General features: G+C 38.2%; 1 protein-coding gene and 1 long non-coding RNA gene across 12 annotated transcripts in view; one reads left to right on the top strand and one right to left on the bottom strand.

Annotated features, from left to right (window-relative positions):
* Positions 1-11,091, bottom strand: part of EMC2 (ER membrane protein complex subunit 2) — a 292,907-nt gene extending 281,816 nt beyond the window's left edge. For 9 of the 11 annotated variants that reach the window (XR_014057283.1, XR_014057287.1, XR_014057282.1 and 6 more), the window contains exons 1-4: positions 11,030-11,091; positions 3,160-3,273; positions 2,579-2,643; positions 553-638 (exon numbers count right to left, since the gene is read on the bottom strand). Coding sequence is in view for 4 of the 11 variants with exons in the window: in XM_081503059.1 (XP_081359185.1) it covers positions 553-638; positions 2,579-2,643; positions 3,160-3,273; positions 11,030-11,069 (305 nt within the window). In the remaining 7 variants the exon portion in view is untranslated. Of the gene's footprint in view, positions 1-552; positions 639-2,578; positions 2,671-3,159; positions 3,274-11,029 lie in introns of all 11 variants that reach the window. The other 2 variants (XM_081503057.1, XM_081503058.1) reach the window with 1 other exon arrangement.
* A 227-nt stretch (positions 11,092-11,318) lies between these two features.
* The window catches only part of LOC145510897 (uncharacterized), a 116,698-nt gene continuing 102,872 nt past the window's right edge, over positions 11,319-25,144 (top strand). The window contains exons 1-2 of the long non-coding RNA XR_014057295.1: positions 11,319-11,416; positions 23,599-23,819. This is a non-coding gene — a long non-coding RNA (uncharacterized LOC145510897). The remainder of the gene's footprint in view (positions 11,417-23,598; positions 23,820-25,144) is intronic.

Raw genomic sequence — 25,144 nt, 5'->3', positions numbered from 1 at the left:
GCCTGGCCGACTGCAGTCCATGGGGTCGCAAAGATTCAAACACAACTGGGCATATTTTCCCCTTAGTCTTAGTCCCTATGTCAATTATATCTCAATTAAAATATATATATATAATAGCTTCTAGATTTTGAGTGCCTGTGAGGGTACTATACATATATCATTACTAATTCTCAAAACAACCCTGACAAACTGGTAATATTCTTGTTTTACAGAGGAATAAGACTGAAAAAACTTAAAGAAGTTAAATAATTTTCTAGGTCAATAGATAATAAATCCTTAGAAATAGGATATGAAGCCAGTTCTTACTCCAAAGCATGATCCCATTCCACAAGTCCAAAGATGATAAATGGATCCCACTCTTATGTCAAATTCTACCTAAGGGGAATAACTTGGAGGATTGATGCTGAGAAGTACTCTGACACTATTCTGAAGCTGAGTAGCAAAAGATCTTGCATAATTAATGATGCTGCCACTGGTGCAGGAGGACCTAAATTTAAGACCCCATGTTTGCCATTTGAAAACAGGATCACACTATTTGCAAGATTCAGTTACCTCTCCATGGCTTCAAATCTCATGCCCGTTAGTCTCTTGACTCTGTGACTTCCAGGGAACTGTCTTCTCAACTCCTGAAGACAAAACTAAAAAAGAAAAAAAATTATAAAAAGACTTGAAGGATAGTAATTACACTACATGAACTAAATGATCTATAAGGAATGCCTTTCATAGTCTTCAGTGTATCTTCTTAAATAATTTCATTACTGAGATCTAATGACATAAGTGAAATTAATCAGTAATGAAAAATGGAGTGAAAGAACAACTGTGAATTTACAGTGAGGACAACAATGAGTTCTCAGAAACTGATCAAACTCTTAACTAAGAAAATGAGATTATGGGGTCCACTAATAACTCTTTGAATACTACCATATCACTCCTCCTTAAAAACTGCTTTCATAATGAATCAAGCCCATCTTAACTAACTACAACAGTTTCCTGGCCTTTTCTTCCTAACTAGTGCATAAGCATTCTCTAGATAAAAATTAAGCTCTTTGGTAGTACTCCGAAGTCTCGATCAAGTATTATTAACACTTTAATTCTGCCTTGTTGAAATCATATATTAATCACCCTTGTCAGAACACTAGTCCTGATTTAAGGGCCATAAAATACAGACACAGTATGAATGGAGTACCAATCTCCTTTTGGCAGATATTCATAATTCACCCATCAACTCAACTAAACAAATAATCAAATATTTATTGAGCATGAGGGATTAGAAGAGTCTTAGAAATGTTAACGATGATAAAAATGATCCTTTCTAGTGCCCCAAAGCATAAGTGATTAAAAATGCATTTAACTAATGAACAGATTATTAATCGTAAGAAAATAAGTTTTAATATGGTTTGGCAGTATAGATTCAAAGTCTGTGTCTGTAAATTCTATAGTAAGAAAAATATTCAAGTTAATTAAAACTGAAAGTGATGTTCACTTAGTTCTTTGATATCATGCAAAACTCATAGTACTTGTTCAGTCAAGCTAACTGTGCTGGAATTTTGAACCATTAAAAAAATACTGTTACAAAAAAAGTTATCTACTCACTTGATCTCCTACTTTACCAAATGGCATTTTGCTATACAAAAAATAATTTCAAAATCTCCCGCAAAAAATAAGCTGCCACCTTATTCAAAAGACAATGTCTCATAGGTTTTAAAGGTAATACAAAGGTTTTGTGGAATATTTTTTATCATGGGCAACTCCACCAGAATTAAATGTACTGCTAACATAAATTACATTGAAAAGGACAATGCCAATTAAACTTGTGTATGTTCTCCAGGTATTTCTACATTCTGGTATTGTTTTTTTGTATTTCTTCTTGGCTTATGAGGAAGCAGCATGAAGGAGCACTTAAGAGGTCAGGATTACAAAACAGAAACCACTGCTTCCTGATTTATACAATAAATATAGTGATACTATCAAACGAATCAAATTAAGAAATAATTATATAGATCAAATAAAGCATGTAAAATAAAAATGATATAAAGCATTTAGAATAGTGCCTAGCATATGAGTGTTCAAAAATATAGCTATTATTATTTTATTTTAAAATTAAAATTAAATGAAAAATGACTTTCATAATGCATCAGGCCCCACTTAAATACTGGTATGAGTATTTTAAGTCATGTTCTGTACACGGTAGGATTTTCTCATAATTTTAAGATATACATTTAAAATATCTCAAAACAATATTTAATGTTAGGTACAACATAAGCCATTTAACTACCCAAAAGACAAATTTGTTTTAAGTTATGTTTATTTTTAACTCTATAATATAGTATAAACTACCTATTAAGTAAACTACCTTCACCAACTAATTTAACCTCTTCAGTGAAACTGGGATACTAAATATCTACTTTTCAGAACTATTAAAAAGATATAAAAATATAATGCGTCCCAAAGTACCTAGTCAGTCCTACCAACTCAAGAGTAGCACTAAAAACCAGCTACAGAAAGCATTCACTACAAGCCACATACTGCTTATACATAATTCATGAAGGAAATTAAACATAAAATAAAATATACTCACCAGTGCCAAGTCATCCCGACCATAATCGAGGGCTGCAATCATCACCTGTTCATATATGATCCAAACTACACACACAAACAGGAAAAAACTGACTTTAATATAAAAATCTCACAACAGAAATTAGATAATGAATTCTTCTTGCTTCTGATATTTTAAAGAACATTATTTACAACTGAAAAGTGATTTATTATATTACATCTGGAATTAAGGAAAAAGTGTCCTTATGTTTTTAGCAATGCATATTTTAATATCTTACCAGGTTAAAAAAATTTTTAATTATTTAATACATTTCCTGTTTTAAAAGCTTCATTATGAAATACATTTTTGATCTGCCCAGGACTACAGCCTTGTGAGCTTTAAAACAAAAATGTCTATTGGATAGCTTCACTACTACCAATAATTATAAGTCCTAAAAATAAAAGTTATCATTCAGACATCCTGAGAAGTATTTTAAACATTAATAAATCATGGATTGATATTAACAGCAGAAAAACCATAATGACAGGATTTTTTTAAAAAAAAACTAAGAACTGTAAATGAAACATGTGCTGAGCATGAACATAATAGATTTAAAAACTTACTATCATCTCCAAGCTTAGAAGCATATTCACTAATTAATTCCTCTCCAACTTCCACAATTTGCTCACTATTTCGTGAGTTTTCTTCTCTCCATTTTCTCATTTTATCTCGCATTTCTGAAAAAAATAAGCTTGCAATTATATATACAAATATTTGATTAATGTCAAACAAATGGACAAGACAAAATCAACTTTTTAAGTAAAGAAAATACACTCATACTAATGTAAAATCTGTGGTGTCTCAAATTTCATAAAGTGGAAAATCAACTTAAGAGCAACAGATCCTTTAGAAGACTGAAAATGCAACTGATATTACAGCTATCTTTACTGTATGGCATGGATCTGCTACAAAGATCCTCTATCCCTTCAGGCGACTATGGATCATGCTTTTTTGAAGTTACAATGTTCAGAATTTGATAAAAGCTAAGGATTATTTTTTCAGAAAACTGAATAATATTACACACCGAACTCTCAAAAAATTCAAAGTGCTTCACTGACTCAAGAACATAAAATTTTTATAATCAGGGTATCATATTAGGCTATCAGCACTGAAGGAACATTCATCACAAAACTCCCTTAAAAACATTACTACAACAGTCCATATAACATACAAAAATACACAATTACATAAGGAAATCAACACAGGAAAATTAGGACAAAGGAAATTTTTGCTTATATAAAAAGAATAAAATGAATAATGCAAAGTAAGGTCAAAGGCACTAGCAAACAACAAAAGTTGGAAGAACAACTTTGCATGTTTTTTTTTTTTTTTTTACTTTATTTAATTTTTTTTTATAAATTTATTTATTTTAGTTGGGGGCTAATTACTTTACAATATTGTAATAGTTTTTGCCATACATTGACATGAATCAGCCATGAGTTTACATGTGTTCCCCTTCCTGGACCCCCCACCCACCTCCCTCCCCATCCCATCCTTCTGGATCATCCCATTGCCCCGGCCCTGAGCCCTTGTCACACGCATCGAACATGGAATGGTGTTCTGTTTCACATAATACAATAGGGAACTCTGGAATTTCAAAGAACAGTATTTTGATAAAAGCAGAAATAATAACTAGGGGTGGGAGAGTACCTAATCCAGAAAAAAAGATCCCTTTTTTATATAGTTAAGGTAGAATAAACTGCCCAATTCACCAGTTACATACATGCTTTCTACTCTCACCTCTGAAAAATCTTACATATTCATATAAAGTTACCTTCTTCCTTCTACTGACACACATGTTGTATAGATTTAAATAGCTGACTTAAGTTGTTATTGAATGTTACTGAATACATGAGTTAAATTATCAACAACAATATGCTATTCTTCTAGAGAATAAATAAAAGAGAAGCACATGGGATTTTCACTACTTTTATATGTACCATTATCTTGGTCCCTACAGTTCAAAGTCTACAAAAGAAAACAAAAATAATCATAAGATGAAAACAGACCCTACCTGAATTACAAAAAAAATGGTCTTAGAAAATCATGAATTAACAAGCGGAGACATAACTTTCCCAACAAAGGTCCCTCTAGTCAAAGCTATGGTTTTTCTAGCAGTCATGTATGGATGTGAGAGTTGGACTATAAAGAAAGCTGAGGGCTGAAGAATTGATGCTTTTGAACTGTGGTGTTGGAGAAGACTCTTGAGAGCCCCTGGGACTGCAAGGAGATCCAACCAGTTCATCCTAAAGGAAATCAGTCCTGTATATTCATTGGAAGGACTGATGCTGAAGCTAAAACTCCAATACTTTAGCCACCTGATGCGAAGAACCCACTCATTTGAAAAGACCCTAATGCTGGGAAAGATTGAAGGCAGGAGGAGATGGGGACGACAGAGGATGAGATGGCTGGATGACATCACTGACCCAATGGACATGAGTTTGAGTAGGCTCCGGGAGTTGGTGATGGACAGGGAGGCCTGGCGTGCTGTGGTCCATGGGGTGGCAAAGAGTCGGACATGACTGAGCGACTGAAATGAATTCCTTCTACTGAAAACCTAGAAATGAGCTTGACTCATTCTGCACAGGAAGTAAATTAAACTGAATCTTAAAGACTGAAGAGGAATTGAGCAGGCAAACAAAAAAGTAAGTTATTCATACCCCACAGTTTAAGGGCTCAATCTCATAAGACTGCTCCCACTTCAGAAACCAATGCAAGCCAGAGACACCCATACTTCTGAGGAACTCTTACAAACTCAGGGGTTCCTTTCTACAACTTCCTCATCCAGTTTGATACTTGCTAGAGTGGCTGACAGAATCAGTAAGTGAAGCGCTTTTCAGATACAATTCAGGAAACAGCTAAATGGAAGAGATACAGAAAGCAAAGTGTTGGAGGTGGGAGGGGGTGTGCATGGGTAGAGAAGATTCCATACTCTTTCTGAGTGAGTCATCATCCTAGCACCTTGATGTATTTACTAACCTAGAAGTTCTCCCAAAGTTTAGGAGGTTTTATGAAGGTTTCAGCTTGTAGGCATGACTGATTACATCCTTAGACACTGGTTAAGTCAATCTCTAGATCCTCTCCCATCCCAGGTTTGAAGTTCCAACCCCTCACCCAAGTCTAGGTCTTTCCAGTGACTAGGCACCATCCTGAAGCTCTCCAGACTCCAGTTATTCAGTGGCACATAAAGATACATCACTATAAATCTAAGATGTTATATCTGGAACCCAGGACTAAGACTAAATATTAGAACAGAAGATGTTCCTATCACTCCTTTCTCTAAGGAAACTACAAGGGTTTAGGAGTTCTGTGCCAGGATGAAAACCAAACATGTATTTATACCTTATTATATCACAATATAGCATATATCCACAATATAACACACATACTCACGTGGCACAATGGTAAAGAATTTGCCTGCCAATGCAGGAGACGCAAGAGAAGCAGGTTTGATCCCTGGATTGGGAAGATGCCCTGGTGTAGGAAGTGGCAACCTGCTCCAAAATTCTACCGACAGAGGAACCTGGCGGGCTACAGTTCATGAGGTCACAAAGAGTCAGACTCGACTGAGGGACTCAGCACATACACATACAACATGAATCCACAAGATCCTTGGGTTTTCAGAACTCATTCAAAACACATCCCCTATACTGTAACTACCATCTGAAGTTCACATTCTTTGTTGACTGGCAGATTATTTAAATTTATTTAGTGTTTTACAGATCTGTTTCACAAAACTACACTCCTTGCCTGTACCCTGCAATGTCCTTTAAGTACCCTGCACTGTACAATTCCTCTCCATAAACTAGATACTAAATGGGAAAAAACGGTCCCATCTCCTTTTTTGTCAAATTTCTCACTTACCAATAGTATTCAACTTTCCATTCCTACTTATTCATAACCAAGGTATATAAATGGGAAATCCCTGACTTAACTCATTCCCCCTTCATCTATTGTCATGTCCCCCATGACTTCTATTTAGTCATTCAAAAATATATTAATACATTATTTCTATAACATTCTAGAAACATAGTGAAAAAAGAATCAACCCATGTAGCTAAGAAGTTAACAAGTTAACAGATAAACTGTAAACAACCACAAAATAATGTGATAAAAGGTAAGACAGTGTTTACGCTCAGAGCACTAAGAAAGCAAGGTGAAGGAATGATTAATTCCACCTGGCAAGAAGAAAGGTTGAAGAAATCTGTGATAAGTGAAATAAGCCTTAAGGATTAAAAAGAGTTTGTTAGATGAAGTCTATAGCAAAGAGCATGAACCATGGTAGACAGATGAGAGTATCTAACGTGCTGAGGGACTGGGAAATTGCCCAACACACCTAGATTAGGGGGAAAGGGCAAATGAAAGAAAAGTAGTTTCTTCAGAACATTGCAAAACAGAGCTCAGGTTAATTCTTCACTTATGTAACCCATTATGGGGTGGGGAACATGTTTCTCTGTCAAAGACTTCTCCCAGAGACCCTAAAAAACAAACAAACAAACAAAAAACAAAAAAAGAAAACCTGAAGCTTCACTTAACAGAAGAGGAAAAATTAAGAGAGCGGGGTAAAATAGGGGAGAACAAACCTGACCCCATATTTGACCTATTCCGTTTAGTTTAACCTTTGTATTCTATTGCTTTTGTTGCAAGTTAAGAATGCTGCATAGTGGGAACAGTACCTGGCGCAAAGTACTCAAACACATGTTTAACATGTCATTTAGCATATAGACTAATACAGTAATTAGAGCTAGGTGTGGATGATTACCCACAGAAGACATTAAATCTTTTTAAAGCTCTTTGAAGCTGATGAAACCTCTGAACCAACTTTTCCCAGAAATATGTACAAGTTTAAAAACACACTTAGGGATGTTCAAGTGGGAGGGGACATGGGTAAACCTATGGCAGTTTCATGTTGATATTTGGTAGAAACCAATCCTTCAATTAAAAACAAATACATTTTAAAAAATAAAAATAAAGAGGGAAAAAAAACACACACATTCAATTTTGCATATAATTTCAGGACATTCACAGACCAGATAACATCTATGTTTGCATCAGTCAGGAGTCTATTGAACTCAGGATTAATCACCACCAATAACAGATTAAGAAGACGGCTAAGGAAAGGACCACTGAGGACATCAAAAAATAAGGAGCAAACAAATGTAGAGAATGAAGCAAAGTTCTTAAAAATAATAAGAGAGCCTAATGCTATTAAGAAATCAACAAAAGAATTTTTCAGAGGGAATGATCTGCAATGACAAACGTAGTATAGATGTACAAAATAGATACATTAGACTCGGCATTAGATCTCTCTAGAAATTTTACTGAACTAATAGAGTACTGAAACCAATTTGTGGTTGTTTGACTGAATAAAGAGAAGTTGAGACAGTGAGTATATACAACTAAAGTCCCCTCAAACATTTTCAATAAATATTTTTTCAAATACTCATTCAATGCCAATTATAGGCCAGGCTGCTAGGCATCCTACCCATACTCTGCCCAAACACCCTATTCTTGAGAGACCTGACTTGACTATACCCTCCTTCAACTCTCTTTCCCATCTCCAAATTCCTCTATATATTTAATAATTAACATCTGTAACTTTCAACAAACCATATACCTACGTTCTTTTTACAGAGCCCAATAAAGACTAAGGGAGTTTTAGTATACATGTCTTTTATAAATATGTGATAAATTTTCCTATTACAAGAATCACACTAGTCTTTGGACTAACAATTTCCATTACTTAAATTAATGATGGTACTCAATGGAATTTTTAAAAGACACAGGTCAACTGACACTCCCTCCTGCAAAATATTGAAACAAAAAAACTATCACTGAGGGTCCTCCCATCACCCTCTTGTTACCCTAAGTCTCTGAAAGAAAAATCTATAATACTCTTTTCCTGTAAGTGCCCTAAATACAATTTTAATTCTACTCATTAATTACAAATGAGCAAACGGTATACTGTTAAGTGAGTTGTCTAAGATACTAAAAAAATCATTCCAACACTAAAAAACATGACTTATAGTTTTTCTTTGTGATGATTTGTTAACATTCTTATATATATGTATGTGTATATATATAATTTAGCCACACCAGGTCTTAGTTGCATCATGCAGAATCTTTTTTTTTTTTTAGTTGGGTACGCAGGATCTTTGGGGCTTTTTTTTTTTTTCTTTTAGTCGTGGCTTGTGGAATTTTAGATGCAGCATGCTCACCCTTAAGATGAGGCTCATCAATAGTTCCCTGACCAGAGATCAAATCTGGATCCATGGCATTGGGATCGCAGTCTTGGCCACTGGACCACCAGGGAAGTCCCTAATGTTCATTTTTAATCGTACTAATAATTCATTTTCTCAACCGATTACTGAGTTCCTCCAGTATGTCAGCTTTAGAACAAGAAAGGCCTGGGCCCTCTCTTCATTCTAGGAGAGACAAAATTTTTTAATGTAACACAATTGGGTAAGTATTTCAATTGTATGAGGATACATAGTTAAAAGACCAAGGGTAAATTTTGTTGCTTTTGTTGTCTTTTTCTTTTAAACTTGGTGTGAGGATATGGAATGGGAGGGGATGGGGGGGTGGGTGTGGGAGGAGTGGGGGGTGGGAGGAAGGCTCTCTGAAGTATGTGACTTTTGAGGGGAATTCTAATAAATGATAAAGTATAATGGGTAGAGTATAAGACTAGAACAAGGAGGTAAGAACACTTCCATCGGAAGGAATAGCTTATGTCCAGTCTTAAGACAAGAGGAGCACTGCACACAGGGAATTCAGCAAAAGCCAGCATGGCCAGATCAAAGGGTAAGGGGGAGAGTAGCTTAATATACAACTGGAGATACAGGTAGGAGCCAGATCATTTTTTTTTAATATATTATTTAACAGTTTAAAAGCACTTCGACATATGTTTTCCCTTTTGTTCCTCAACAAACCTGTGAAGTAATTATTTACTCATCTAAGTAATTATGTCACTTACCTTTAGAATGTCCAGAGGGTAAGGTCTAAGCTACTCAGTTAAATCACCTCGACTGCATCTACTCATTTCCTATGTGTCTACACGAGATTATCTAAGAAATTTATGTTGAACATACCTTCAAAATAGCACTTTCAAAAAAACCATGAACTATTTGAAACATTTTTTAAAAGCATTAAAAATAATAGCCACATAGCTACTGAAGGAATATATTTTGACACAAGCTTTTTAAAACTACGTTTTTACAAGTCTATCTTTCTCCATCAGACTATGAACTCCCTAAAGGTAGGGACTGTGTGTTACTTAATTTGGTATCACCAAGATCTAGCACTGAGAAAGTAATACTTTAATATAATAGATTGCCCAGTACAGGTAGAAATACGGTGGTTCACACTATGCTAGAGGCCACAAAACCAATAATAAATCACTGAATTAGTTCCAGGATAAAGGAATTTTACCTTTTCTCATTATCGTTTTCAACTTTCAATATTGGAGAGATTTACTCGACACTGAATAACCAATACAATTCTCAGTCCACGCGTTATCAGGCATTTTAAAATAACATATTTTAAATAAATAACACCAATTAAATATCCCAACAAACAAGCTACTGAAGTCTACTGTGAAACGCTGGAAATATAAATTTCAATTACACAAATTCCATGCCTTAGAGAAACTCAAGGTTCTTTTCTCAAGCATGCACACCTCTCACTCAAGATTTTAAGAAGGGAAAATCTCTCTTTCAGAATTGGTTCAAAGTTTGACTGCTTCCAAATTTAAAGACAAACTTCACCTCAGATTAAACGAGAACTTTTTCCACCTTCAGAAAAGGAATTATTGGCAGGGAATAAGAAGCAAGTTGGGTTGTGTGTGTAAATTCATCTTGAGGGAAGTGGGACAGGGGATCATTTAAAAAGGGGGGAAATCAGAAACCACCAAGTTTTGAAGAGAGAAGGGAATGTAAACTGGCAGGGAAAAGAATCGGATATGTTTACTGGTTTTCCACACACTTTACTACACTGAGTTGTACCCCTTACAGACCATTTGAAAGACCTTTACAGGCCCTGGATTTCTCGGCTGCAAAGACGCTTCAGCGGACAGCTATCCCGCCTCCTCCGCGCCGCCCAGCAGCCACAGGAAAAGTGTGACAGCCCCAGATCCCGGTTGCCTTATAGAGGAAGCTACCCTTGGCCGCTGGATGGGCGCGGTGGTAGGCCGGTTGGTCAGTCAGTCTACCGACCCAAGCGGTGAGGACCACCACAGACTCCAGTCAGAGGCCAGGCCAAGGAAGGGGTCAGCCTCCACCTCCACCTCAGCCAACTAACTACCTCAGCTATCACCTCAGCTCGGCCGGGCCAGAGCTGAAGAGAGATCGGAGAATCCATGTCTCCGAGGGCAGCAGGTACTCCCGAACCGCTTCCTGCGGCTTTAGGTCTCTCCGCGGCCACCCCGCCCGCAGTTACCTTCCCAAGTGACATCGTACAGCTCGGACACCTTCGCCATCTTCTCAGAACCTGGAGGCGGCGGGGTGAGGGGGCGGGGAGACGTGGTCACGCGACACGATACCAGGCAGTGGAGAATTACGACACCATTTCTCATTGGCCGAGGGAGCGAAGGGGGCGGGATCCGTTGAGCACGTGCACGCGGCTCTGCCTTGGGGCAGTCGGGGAACTGGGCGGCGGGGCGAGCTGGGAGGCGGGGCGAGCTGGGCGGCGCGGGGCGGGCTGGGCGGCGCGGGGCGGGCTGGGAGGCGGGGCGAGCTGGGCGGCGCGGGGCGAGCTGGGCGGTGCGCGGCGCGCTGGAACTGTGAGGACACCCTGGCGGAGCCGCTGGAGCCGGCTTGGGTTGAGGTGTGTGTTTTACCATGACTTAACAAAAGCTGGGTTGTTTTCTTTTCTTCTTTTTTTTTTTTAATGTATACCATCCCCGGTTTCTCATTTTTTTCTACATGAGTGCTTCATTCTCTACTCACTCCCTAATCAGTATCTTGTTCTCTTCATGACCTGCTGCAGTGCAGCATTCAGCTCGAATCTCTCATCTGTGCCCAAATTTACTCCTTCCGTGAAAGGATCTGCCTTCGATTTCTTTTTTAATGTTCGGCAAAACTGATACACTTCAAAAAATGTTCGTTAAATCTGTTTGAGGAACTAAGCAGGGTTCTGTGTTTGCACATTATGCCCCTGTGGCCGAGGACTTAATGTTCACACGAAGGGCATCGTGCCAAGCTAAACCCTTAGTTAACCCTCCCCGTGCGTCACTGTCTGCTTGCCACTCTAGATTTGAAACTCCATAGAAGCAGCCGATATGTAAATGATTATAAGGAAATATGAATGAATATACAAATCAAACGAGACCTTCACAGCCCCTCCACTTCGCTCCTCCTCTTTAATCGCATGGGGGAGCCTCCAGGCTAATTGCTTTCAGGAAACCTTTGGACCTGGTCTACTAGAGCTAGGGGGAAAAATGTCTGCATTGGAAGCAAAATAATTGAGGATCATAAGCGTACATTTGGGCTTCCCTGGTGGCTCAGACCGTAGAGAGTTTGCCTGCAATGCGAGAGACCCGGGTTGCATTCCTCGGTCAGGAAGATCCCCTGGAGAAGGGAATAGCAAACCACTCCAGTATTCTCGCCTGGAGAAGCCCATGGACAGAGGAGACTGGCGGGCTACAATCCGTGGGCTCGCAAAGAGTCGGACACGGCTAAGTGACTAACACTTATGACATAAGCGTATATTTAGTATTTGAACCAAGGAGAACATAAACATGTAAAGGGGAAACAGGTAAAGAGAGTAAGAAGGCTTGAAATCCCTGCATAAAAGATACAGTTGAAGGCCAGTGAAGAAGAAACAGTCAAGATATGAGAAAAAAGGAAAAAAGAGTCCTCTCCCATATGCCAAAGGAATAGTTTAAAAAAAAACAAAACCTGTCAGTGGCACCTGCTCAAGGAAAGTTGCAAAAGGATAGAAAAGACTACTAAATTTATAAACTTGGTTTAGATTCTGAATGAGATTCACTCTCTCCAGACCAGACCTTTCAAAAAAGGCTTCATTCAAAAAATTAAATTCCAGGCTCCATCGTTTAGTAGCTGCTTGACTTTCAATGTATGTATTTTTGAATATAAGAGTTGCTCAGATATAAAGAGAAGCTACTCATCAATATAAAAAGAAAATATCTACTTGAGTTGTTATCAAGATTAAAAGAGATACTACATGACACTCAGGGAAGTAACAGTCCTGTGGCTATAAATAGTATTTATATACTGATGCCCAAATGTACAAATCTAGCAGTCCTTACTTCTGCCCCAAAACCCAATTCTACTTTCTTGACATCCACTTAGATGACTAGTATGTATCTCAAATTTAACATCTACCAAACAGAAGTCTGGATTCCTGCCATCATGGCCCCCATTGGAATTGGTGAAACATCCACCTGGTTTCACAAACTAAAATTCTAGCAACCCCCATATATCAAGTCTGTTAGCAGATCCTGTATTGTGTGCTTCCAAATCCATCTTTTTTTTTTTTTTTTGTCTCCACTGCTACTACCTTAATTGAAGCTAAGATCATCTCTTACCTGAATGAGTATCATAGTCTCTTAACCTCCTTAGCTTCCATCTTGCTGTATAAATCTATTTTCTATACAGTAGTCCTACTGGTCTTTAAAAAAATAAACACACACACACACAAAGTCCTTTGCTTACAGCTCTCAAATGGCTCCCTGCCAGCAACAAAAATATACTCTATAAACACTTTACCATGGTTTACAGGGTTTTACTCAGTGCAGCTCCCTCCTACATCTCTTCCTTCATATCTTACTATTCTCTTTTCACTATATCCCAACCATTTTCATCTATTTCTATTACTTAAATATGTCAAATTCCTATCTGCTTTGGGTCTGGCATTTACCCAGAGGGCATGAAAGCCCAAGGAGTTGTCTTTGAATGATTTACAATGGGTATAACAAGACCCTGATGCTGGCAAAGATTGAAGGCAGGAGGAGAAGGGGATGACTGAGGATGAAATGGTTGGATGGCATCACCGACTTGATGGACATGAGTTTGAGCAAGCTCCGGGTGTTGGTGATGGACAGGGAAGCCTGGCGTGCTGCAGTCCATGGGGTCACAAAAAGTCAGACATGACAGAGCAACTGAACTGATAACAAGTACATCCAATTGAGGGATAAATATTTTCCACTCCGTTATAAATGCCCTTATAGCCAGCTACTGTTGTCTGTCAGGCAATAAACTATATGACATAAGGTTAAAAGAGATCAATAGAGTTTTTAAGCTGTAAACTAGAATAATTTCATTTTAGATTTATAAGGAACTTGTGATTCTTTTGGAAACCATATGTCAAACATTTTTGCCTGGATCTTACGTTAAGGAATACAGTTTACATCATACAGTGTGCATACAGATATTTAAAACTGAAACAGCATTTGCACACTAGCTCTTTAATGTGCCTTGTCATATATTGGGGCTTCCCAGGTGGCTCAGTGGTTAAGAACCCGCCTGCCAATGCAGGAGACATAGAGATGCTGGTTTGATACCTGGGTCAGGAAGATCCCCTGAAGGAGGGCATGACAATCCACTCCAGTATGGATTGTCTGGAAAATCCCATGGACAGAGGAGCTTGGCAGGCCACAGTCCATAGGGTCGCAATGAGTTGGGCACGGCTGAAGTGACTTAGCCTGAATGCAAGTCCTCTATATTTTCTATTCAAATTGAGTCAATTCCATTTTATTTTACAAAAATATTTGTTATGACCCAGTAATAGGGTTATGACCCATATTTTGAAAATCACTAATGGACATTGTTCATGTTTCTTAATCTGAGGTCCTGAAATTAAATTATTTGCTCAAATTCTTGCTACTAGTAGATAACAAAGATGAGAAATTCATAGGGAGGAGATGAGTTGTTTGGTTCATAGATGAAAGATGAAATATTTACAGGAAAAAATGTTTGTCACCAGTAGTACTCTCTGAAGTGAGGAAAGTGGCTTTTCATACTTTATGACATCTCAGATGTCCAATAAAACTTGCTTTCCTCAGACATACTTTGGAGAAAACTGGCATGTCAGTAACAAAACTTCTGTATTCTTTTTTAACATTTTATAATATAATTATAAAATAAATAAAAAGAAATATCTTCTATAGATAAAACCATAACCTTGGACACATGAATATCAAACATACTTTCTATAAATCTACCTTTACAAATGTTTTCCAAGTTGTACCTCTCGTCTTCCCATTCCTTTGAAAAAGTTTTCATTCATGCATATTAAAAATTTTAATCCAGTTTATCTGATTGAACAGCTGCCCAGTATTGGTAACAAATATCAGGAAACTATCCAAGCAGACAAATATTAGATTATGCCATGTCCAACACCATGGGAAGTACTGTTTCATTTAATGATTTCAACAGCAGAAGAAAAAGGGACATGGATGTGATCTATTACATGCTTTTTAAAATATGAACCTATCATATGATTTTCATTTTTTTCCCTACAAAATCATGTTTGAATAGTTAGAATATCAACACATCAGAATGAGTTAGGGTCAGAAAGGAATAACTTTGAATAAGCTCACATTTTCTTTGAGATAGGATAAGCTTTATTTATCAAGCCAGATTGCCCCACAAAGTGCTTTAGAGGGGTTCTTTCTTATGGTCATGGTTTACTTAATTAATGTCTTCAGACATTATGGAAGACTAAAGCAACTTCTTAAATTTAATAAGTTTTATAACATTTATAAAATGTACATTAACAGGACAAAGCATAATACCATTGTAATTCATTTTTGCAGTATTCAACATAGTCATCAAATCTTTTACTTAGAATCTATTACCTGCTTTGTTCTGTCTTAATCAAAGTGAATTCAAATATTCTACATCATGTAGCACAGTTTATAACCTCAATTTACTACTCTGACAATTATCCATCAAAGTAAATTAGTCTTAATGCGACTCTCATATAAAATTTATCATAGCTTTTAAATCATGTTATTGTTTCTAATTAATGAATAATAACCACAATCCCTTTGTATTTAAGGGCAAATACTACTTGTTTCATCTTGACAATAGATTCTTACTGTGACATGTTCATAGTTGGAAGAAAGTTTTCCTTAGAGTTTTATTTACCAAATCCAGATTACCATAGAGTTGTTTTAGGAACCTTCTGAACCTTGCTTTTTATTACATTTTTTGAAACTTATGTAATTTAATACAATCCCACAAAACCCAGGAGCCTATGCCTTCTTTATTAGCACAACCACAGCATTTAGGCACCCCTGGTTTTTCCAAGTTTGCCATCATTTACAATATATATGCTTTAAAATTTGCCAGCCATTCATTTCACATATAATTACATTATTTAAAAAAACACAAAGAAGAATCTCTGGGAAACATTTCCAGTGAAATCACTTAGGTCCTTTCACAGTAGAATTCACAAACTGATAATTACCCCTTTGTGCCATGGTTGTAAGAATGAAGAGGAAAGCACATCCAGAAAGAGTACACCCAGAATTTCTCCCCCATGGGCAATAAATTAGAGCTATTTCTTTTTGAGATTTATAACTATACTTAAAAGTCCACTTTTTCAACGTTATTTATTTAATTTCCCCAAAGTGCATTTTCTGTTCTGCTACACACGTACATCTGTGCATACGTAACAGTTCTTTTGCAAAAATGTGTTTTCGTAAATATTCCTTTGGGTATCAAACATCCGGGAGTCTCTACATACTATCACTGTGACCTGGGGGTCTCTGGAGCCCATCTAGACTCGACTTTCTACAATAGAACTATAACTGAATTCTTTACTTGAAAAATATTCTTGAGAGTATTTTTCACTAAGCAAAAGTCATACAAAAATATACTGAATATTAACTTATACATTTTTAGAGTAACATATTATCTTGTTGCAGATGTAATTTTCCTTTTTCGACCATCCCTCTCTTTGTTGGTTTGGTAGCACCACTTTAGCCACAAGTGGCTAAGTTATTTGCTCAGACCTGTGTCTTACCCTTGCCACTAAGCCACATGGTCATCTTTACTGGCCATCTTTTGCTTTTTAAGATCATGCTGACCAGTCTTGGCTAAAGTTGGCTTTTAACCACATTGGACATAATGTGGCCCTATTTCAGATCATAAATCATGTGCTTTTTTTTTTTTTTTGCATATAGGAGGGTTTATTTAGTCAAATTCATGGATTTACGTAAGAAAGAAACTGGGTTTTCTGGCAGAACATGTCTAAGAAAACTGACCACTCTAAATCCATTCCACCAACCCTATACAGCACCACCTCATTCCTGAGGAAACATCATAATGTCAACTTTTTAAAACTTTATGTAACATAATTTTCTAAATTATACTTACAATTTTTTATCTTAAAACTGTGAAGTAAGGCACAGTATAGATATGCTTCCAAAGCTGCCGTTTAGTTCAGATTGTTCCCACCTGACTAGACATTCTCTCAGCATTATAATATTTTAGCTTCCTCTGTTCATCATGTTTCTATTATTATTTCTTTTGCATCTTTTAATAATCGGCTGGAACATTTGTCATGTGAGTGGGGCGGGAGCAGGGACAGGCAAAGCAGGAATGATTTCATCTGATGCAATTTTTCTAGCAATAGCAAGATTATGGAATATAAATATAACCTCAATCTAATCATGAGAAAACATCAATCAAACCCAAACTGAGAGCTGTTCTATAAAATAACAGATAGTGCTCATCAGCGGAGAAGGCAATGGCACCCCACTCCAGTACTCTTGCCTGAAAATCCCATGGACGGAGGAGCCCGGTAGGCTGCAGTCCATGGGGTCACGAAGAGTCGGACACGACTGAGCGACTTCACTTTCACTTTTCACTTTCATGCATTGGAGAAGGAAATGGCAACCCACTCCAGTGTTCTTGCCTGGAGAATCCCAGGGATGGCGGAGCCTGGTGGGCTGCCGTCTATGGAGTCGCACAGAGTCGGACACAACTGAAGCAACTTAGCAGCAGCAGCACCAGTGCTCATCAGGGAGTGGCAGTGGCATTACATATAGCTCTTCTGAACTTTTAGACAAATTATTGATTTTAAGCACTCACTGATAGATTCTAATGTCATATACTTAGTGGAATTAAGGGTATAGATTTAGGTTTATAAAAGAATCCCCAAAGTAGTTTTATTAATTATAAATTGTACATACCATGCCATAGACGGTGTGGAGCTCCTTTACATTCTAGGTAATAGCAGTGGATTCTTTGCTAACACCTGGAGAAGGAAATGGCAAACCACTCCAGTATTCTTGCCTGGAGAATCCCATGGACGGAGGAGCCTGGTAGGCTACAGTCCACGGGGTCGCAAAGAGTCGGACAGAACTGAGCGACTTCCCTTCCCTTCCCTTTGCTAACATATATGTACATTGCTCTCTTCTACAGAACTTGCTGAGTTTTTATCCCAGGTGGAGGTGTATAAATTAAGTAATTTGAACAAGTTATTTTAACTTCATTGAACACTAGTTTCCTCATATGTTAAATGAGCATAATAATATTTGATAATTAACAAAGATTTTCCCTGGTGGCTCAGTGATAAAGAAACTACCTGCAATGCAGGAGACCTGGCTTCAATCCCTGGGTTGGGACGATCCCCTGGAAAAGGGAATGGCTACCTACTCCAATATTCTTGCCTGGAGAATCCTATGACAGAGGAGTCTGGCAGGCTGCAGTCCGTGGGGTCGCAGAGTCAGACAATACTGAGTGACTAACACACAAGTAATAAAAAATTCCTCACGCAACTCTAGTGTTTGGCATAATAATACTCTTAGTGTTATATACAAGTTATTGAATACTTATATATGAGGCACTGTACATTTGTAGATTGATCTTTGTAGATTATTTCATTTAATTCTTACAACAATCCCACTTTACAGATGAAAGAACAGTTAGGGTAGGTTAAATAACTTCCCCAAACACTTCCTCCTTCACACAATAGGTTCTTAGTAATTAGTAGCTCTGTCATTTGGGGCCTCTGAGAAGCAGATGGTGAGGTGGGAATGCAAGAGATTTACTAGAGGAAACTCTGTGTAAAAGATAAAAGGGGAAGAAAGCAAGATTGGGTAGGGAATGCTTTCAGATCATGATGCATATCTGATACCTGCAAAAGGAGAGTAGGAAGCAGAATTGGATAGAAAGTCTCAAAGAGTCTCAAGATTTATCTCTGACTAAGTATCAGCCAACTCAATGAGAAAAGCTCCTGAGCAAAGATTACCCATTACAATAGTCTTATGGGGCTTCCCGGTGGCAATAGTGGTAAAGAATCTGCCTACCAATGCAGGAGACATAAGAGATGCAGGTTCAATCCCTGGGTTGGGAAAATCCCTTGGAGGAGGGCATGGTAACCTGCTCCAGTATTCTTGCCTGGAGAATCCCATGGACAGAGGAGCCTGGCAGGCTACAGTCCATAGGGCTGCAAAGAGCTGGACATGACTGAAGCAACTTAGCACACATTAATCTACAGTGGCCAAAATAGCCAGGCCTTAGGACCCCTAAATGTTCAGTCATTGGCTGGGGGCTGCCTGGAAGAGCATCACTTCAGCTCAAAAGCTGACATAAATCCTGAAGCCTTTGATAGCTAGAGGCTGCCAGCTCCCTGCCCTCCTTGCAGCTGAATAGCAAGTTCTTTCTTGAAGATTCTAACTGCACCTCCATAATTGCCACAGTAACCATTATTATCCTTCTTCCATTCTGGATGTGAGCTGCCATTTTTGATGAGAGGTAGGGGTGTGTGTTCACCTGTAGTAATAGCTAGACTCAGAAGCTACTTGACATACATAGCTCAGAAGCTGTTAAAAAGCTATTTGAGATAGGAAAATTTTATTTGAAGTCCACAGAATGTCTTTTACTAGTAATTTATTAATGGCTCAGCAATGGTTGCCTTATGTTGAAGAAAAGACATGGTGAAATATATCCAGCCCACCGAAGCCTGAAATTTTACTTGTTTTTTTTATGAGGTGCAAATCAGGAATTATTCACTTTTTTCTTGGGTTGGGAATTATTAATGCTGCTACCTTTGAGAAATTATCTAGAACTTCATATTTCTTTTTACTCATTCCAAATGTATCCAAGTAACTCAAAATTTTTAAACATCTTCCCAAGAATAACAGTATAACTCTCAAAACTGGCAGCACTTCTAAAATTCTACAACTCAAGATCTCCATGAAATACTAGAAAATTCCAAAGACATTGACTGAAATGCTTCTTGATAATTCACTGGGTAACTGCCATACTATATCATTGATGATTGTTTGTTAATAAACTTAAGCAAGACTATAGTTTCTCAATACTTGTCCCCCAAACAGATAATTGATTACAGGTCTGAAATATGAGTAGGGCATGAATCCAATGACCCTCACTGTCACGCCACCCTTCCTTCTGAATGCTGAGGCGGCCCTAGTTAGTATCTGCCTTGCTGCACAGATGCCCTTCTAGGTAGGACAGTACGTGTGTTTCACATTCCAGGCTGCCACAAGGACTGATAAAGTGAAATCACTACTTAGTGGGAAGAGGCAGATTGCTTCCCAGATTCACATTCTGAATAGCAAAGTTCTTGAAGGATTTTACATTTTAAAGAAAGAATTAAAACAATAAAGGAGTGGTAAACAAAGGAAACTTTGTTAGTTATTTTCAGGGGACAGTTACATAGGACACAGTAGCCATGAATTTCAGTACACAAATTCACGTGTGCAAGGACAAAATATGCATTCTTATAAAACTCAGTTTTTATTATTGGAAGAAGAGAAAAGTTTAATCTCAGGTTGGAATTTGTCCTGCACTTCTCTGACTCTGACTCTTTGTCACTCAGTTATGTCTGACTCTTTGCCAGCAGGTTCCTCTGACCATGGTATTTTTCAGGTGAGGATACTGGAGTGAATTGCCATTTCCTTCTCCAGGGGATCTTCCCTACCTGGGGACTGAACCTTCATTTCCTATGTTTCTTGCATTGCAGGCAGATTCTTTACCTGCTGGGCCATTGAGGAAACCCTGCACTTTTGCCTCCTTTTTCAAGGCTATTCTGACTCATGTGAAAGTGATTTGCAAAATATTTAACAACCCATAGGGCAAGGTCACCAACTGTGGTTCAGTTCAGTTCAGTTGCTCAGTCATGTCCGACTCTTTGCGACCCCATGGACTGCAGCACGCCAGGCCTCCCTGTCCATCACCAACTCCCGGAGTCCACCCAAACCCATGTCCATTGAGTTGGTGATGCCATCCAACCATTCATCCTCTGTCGTCCCCTTCTCCTGCCCTCAATCTTTCCCAGCACCAGGGTCTTTTCAAATGAGTCAGCTCTTCATATCCGGTGGCCAAAGTATTGGAGTTTCAGCTTCAACATCTATCCTTCCAGTGAACACCCAGGACTGATTTCCATTAGGATGGACTGGTTGGATCTCCTTGCAGTCCAAGGGACTCTCAAGAGTCTTCTCCAACACCACAGTTCAAAAGCATCAATTCTTCGGCGCTATTCTTCGGCGCTCAGCTTTCTTTATAGTACAACTCTCACATCCATACATGACTACTGGAAAAACCATAGCCTTGACTAGACGGACCTTTGTTGGCAAAGTAATGTCTCTGTTTTTTAATATGCTGCCTAGGTTGGTCATAACTTTCCAACTGTGGTAGCAGCCTTCAAGATGGCCCCCAATTATTTTCACTCCTGGTTAGTATACCCTGTGTAGTCTCTTCCACAGTGATAAGGATGACCTGTGTCATCAGTTGGTTATTTCAGAGATGATAGAGTATGACTTTGAAGGCTAAGTCATAAAAGACATTGTAGCTTCTGCCTTGCCCTCTCTTAGGTCACTCATTATGGGGAAGGTGGATGCTGTGTCACTGCAGACATTCGAGCAGCTTCACAGAGAGGTCCACATGGTATAGAACTGAGGCCCCCTACAACTTGCCAACCATATGAGTGATATACCTTAGGAATGGTCCCCCTACCCCAGTGAAGGCTGTAGACCCAGCTGACATCATAACTACAAACTCATGATATACTGTTAGCTAGAGCAGCTCAGCTAAGCTGCTTCCTAATTCCTGGCCCACAGAAACTCTGAGAAAACAAATCATTATTATTGCTGTAAGCTGCCAATTTTTTGAGTACAGTGTTCTATGACATGAGATAACTAATACATCAACCAGTCAGAAAGGATGCAGATGCCAGGTTTAGTGCTTATGAAGCATCCTGGAGGTTCCTCAGCCATCCCAGGCTAGTTCTTTTTTCTTTTTTTTAATAAATTTATTTATTTTAGTTGGGGGCTAATTACTTTACAATATTGTAGTGGTTTTTGCCATACATTGACATGAATCAGCCCTGGGTTTACATGTGTTCCCCATCCTGAACCCCCGTCCCTCCTCCCTCCCCATCCCATCCCTCTGGGTCATCCCATTGCCCCGGCCCTGAGCCCTTGTCTCATGCATCGAACATGGAATGGTGTTCTGTTTCACATATGATAATATACATGTTTCAATGCTATTCTCCCAGAACGTCCCACCCTCACCTTCTCCCTCAGAGTCCATAAGACTGTTCTATGCATCTGTGTCTCTTATTCTGTCTCGCATATAGGGTTATCATTACCATCTTTCAAATTCCATATATATGCCTTAGTATACTGTATTGGTGTTTCCAGGCTAGTTCTTTAGGGAGGGTAGGTGATTCTGGGTGAATGACTATGAACGAAAACAAAGTACTTTGTTAATTTATCAACCATTACAGCCATACAAACTATATATGAGTCTCGCATATGTAGTCTCAAGGCATTGGGAAGTCTGCCCGGTTTTCCAGTTAGCAATACAGCCCTTGTTTCTCTCCACAAATACCTGTGGTTCTCCTGACTACTTTTGGATCACATGGGAATTTGAAGCTCACTCCCTGGGCATAACTTGCTGCCTTTTTTTTTTTTTTTAACTAAGTGCTCTCACCTTCTTGAGACTCTGGCTGGGTATATGGCTTCCTCCCCTGGAACCACCAAACTCTGCTTTAATCAGCTCCCCTCGAGTATTTTCTTCCTATCTACCACTCCTGCCCCAGCCCTGCAAGAGCAATATTTTAGTCTCAGGGGAAGTTCCCCCCACACCCCCAAAGCTCTGTTCCCTAGGGACTGTTTTACTTGTGGTTTATCCAGAAGCACCTAAATATATCCTCTTCCGTGGGTTTTGAAAACCAAAGCCAGAAAGGTGAGGTTCCTGCTGTCCCAATTTTCTCCCCAGACACTCTCTCCTTCTGAGAGAGGTTCAGAATCTACAGGAGAGTGAGGAAAGTTTCACTCTCAGAGACACAGACAGAAACTGAGAGAGACACACAAGAAAAAGAATAGCACTTCTTACCTCAAAAATGTCCCACTATCTTACCTCTGGAGAAGTTATTATTATCTAGCTGCTGAGGAACTGTGGTACTGACTAGGACATGATTATTTCTGCAAAGTTCAACAGGTTCTAATTATAGCCATTTGCTCTAATTCCCTGGTGATAAAGCAGCTCCTTGGTTTGCTTTTCCAAGTACCTAGATACCTTGAAGGAGATACTTTGCTTACAAAGTCAATATGCACTATTCAGGTTTTATATCTCTTTCCTAGAGAAATCCTTGCTTGACTTCCCCAGATCGGGAGTAGGTGCCCTGCTCGTAGGTTCTGGTATTCCTGGCACTTCTGTCTCCCTAAAAGCACTTATCTCACTCCCTTACAATCATTGCTTGTGTCTAAGCTCTGTTTGACACCTGTGTGTCATATTCATGATCTGTCCCCAGAGACTGGATAAATATTTGTGGAAAAGAAGCTCTATTTAAAAAGTGCATACGAATCTGGGGCTTTATGATCTAGTAAAATTTCAAGAAAAAATATAAGGGGACCAAAATATGTTTGCCAGCATTTTATTTTACTGAGTACATTAAAAATAACAACCACAATTTAGCTTCACATCTATTTTAATACTTAGGGACTATTAAGGATTCATTGAAGAACAGTTCTTGAAAAGGAGTAAATTTAACTTTTTTTCTATCAGTGACAACTTCTACCTGAAGTCAGAACTGCTGCTGACTTCTTGAAGATCCCCTGGAGGAAGAAATGGCAACCCACTCCAGTATTCTTGCCCGGAAAATCCCATGAACAGAGGAGCCTGGAAGGCTACAGTCCGTAGGGTTGTGAAGAGTCAGACAGAACTGAGCACGTACGCACACAGCACAGCTGGCTGACTTCGTAAATCTCTTCCCACTCTCAGATAAGGTAAGGCAGTTCAAAATGATAATTCACCTGTTTTCAAAGTAACAACTTCTAGTTTTGTTTTGTTTTGTTTTTTTTAAGAAACACTCACTAATGGCTGAAAATTGTCTCCTATCCTTATTATCTATATCTTTGAAGGAAAAAAAAAGTCATTGAGCATCTTGGCACATGATTCGCAGGTGGTACTCATTTCCCTTTTCAAGACTTTTCACTCTTTCCCCGTAATTCTCTGAAGAAGTGAATGTATTTGAAAATAAAACCAGTAATTTTATTTTAAAAAATATATGTCTGGGGAAGGGTTGCTCCAGTCTGATCTAAGAAGAAAAATAAAATTATGGTTGAAGTATCACATGATGCAAAACCTTTCTGGTAAATTTATTTTGGTTATAGCTCTTGCCTCATCAATTCAGCAAAATTCATTTTGGTTAAATTTTACAGTAAAGCAGAATAAATGTATTACTAGTGTCTTATTTCACAGATCACAAAATTTCTTCATCTAATTGACAAAATAGTGAATAAAGAGCATATAGTGAATAAAGAGTACATAAAGAGCATTTTCATTGGAACTGGAGCAGAAGGTACTATTAGCTCTGCAAATATATGTGATAACAACAGAAGGCAAAGACGATAAAGACAACACAGAAGCAATATTCCTATTTTAAGTTTCACTTATTTTGAGAACTTATTTTGAGAACCCATGGGATAAACTACAGCAGGCTTTGGGAAAGCAAAGCCATTAAAATTAGGAGATGGAAAAGATGAAATCAATGATGATGTAATCTAGACCCTTGATGACACAGGAGACTCCCTTAAAGCTCTCTCCTACATTCTGTCTGTTGTAATGCTTCAGGCCAAGAGAAATTTCTGAATCTGAATTGTGTGTTCACAAATCTGTGCTTTCTCTTTATTTTTATTTTACTTTCTATCATAACTTCCTTGTTGTCCTTAGGAAGAAAAAGAAAGGGGGCCTTGATAATCTAGCTTTAGTCCTTTTTTTTCTTACAATAGTAATACTGAAAGCAAAGTCATGTTATTTTCTATTATAAAACAATTTTGCAGATAAATTTCACAGCTAAACTACAGCCTCTCAATAAAATAGTAGATCAAACAATATCCATATGCAGTAATTAAAATTAGTAAACTCATGAATTAGAGATCTCTAAACTCAGTAAACTCTCAAGAGGAATTTTGGGTTTTGTTTGTGTTTTCTGCTTCATTGGAATTCTTTGAAAATAAGACTCTACTACATTGAACTCTGGTTTGAAATATATAACATCTTAAATCAAACTTGTGAAAGCTAATCTATTTTAATATATTTGTTGGCCCAA

The sequence above is a fragment of the Giraffa tippelskirchi genome, chromosome 6 (assembly GCF_054371585.1).
Source record: "Giraffa tippelskirchi isolate mGirTip1 chromosome 6, T2T-mGirTip1v1.2.pri, whole genome shotgun sequence".
Lineage (NCBI taxonomy): Eukaryota > Metazoa > Chordata > Mammalia > Artiodactyla > Giraffidae > Giraffa > Giraffa tippelskirchi.
Note: the sequence above shows the minus strand (reverse complement) of the source record. Positions and strands in the feature narration are given on the sequence as shown.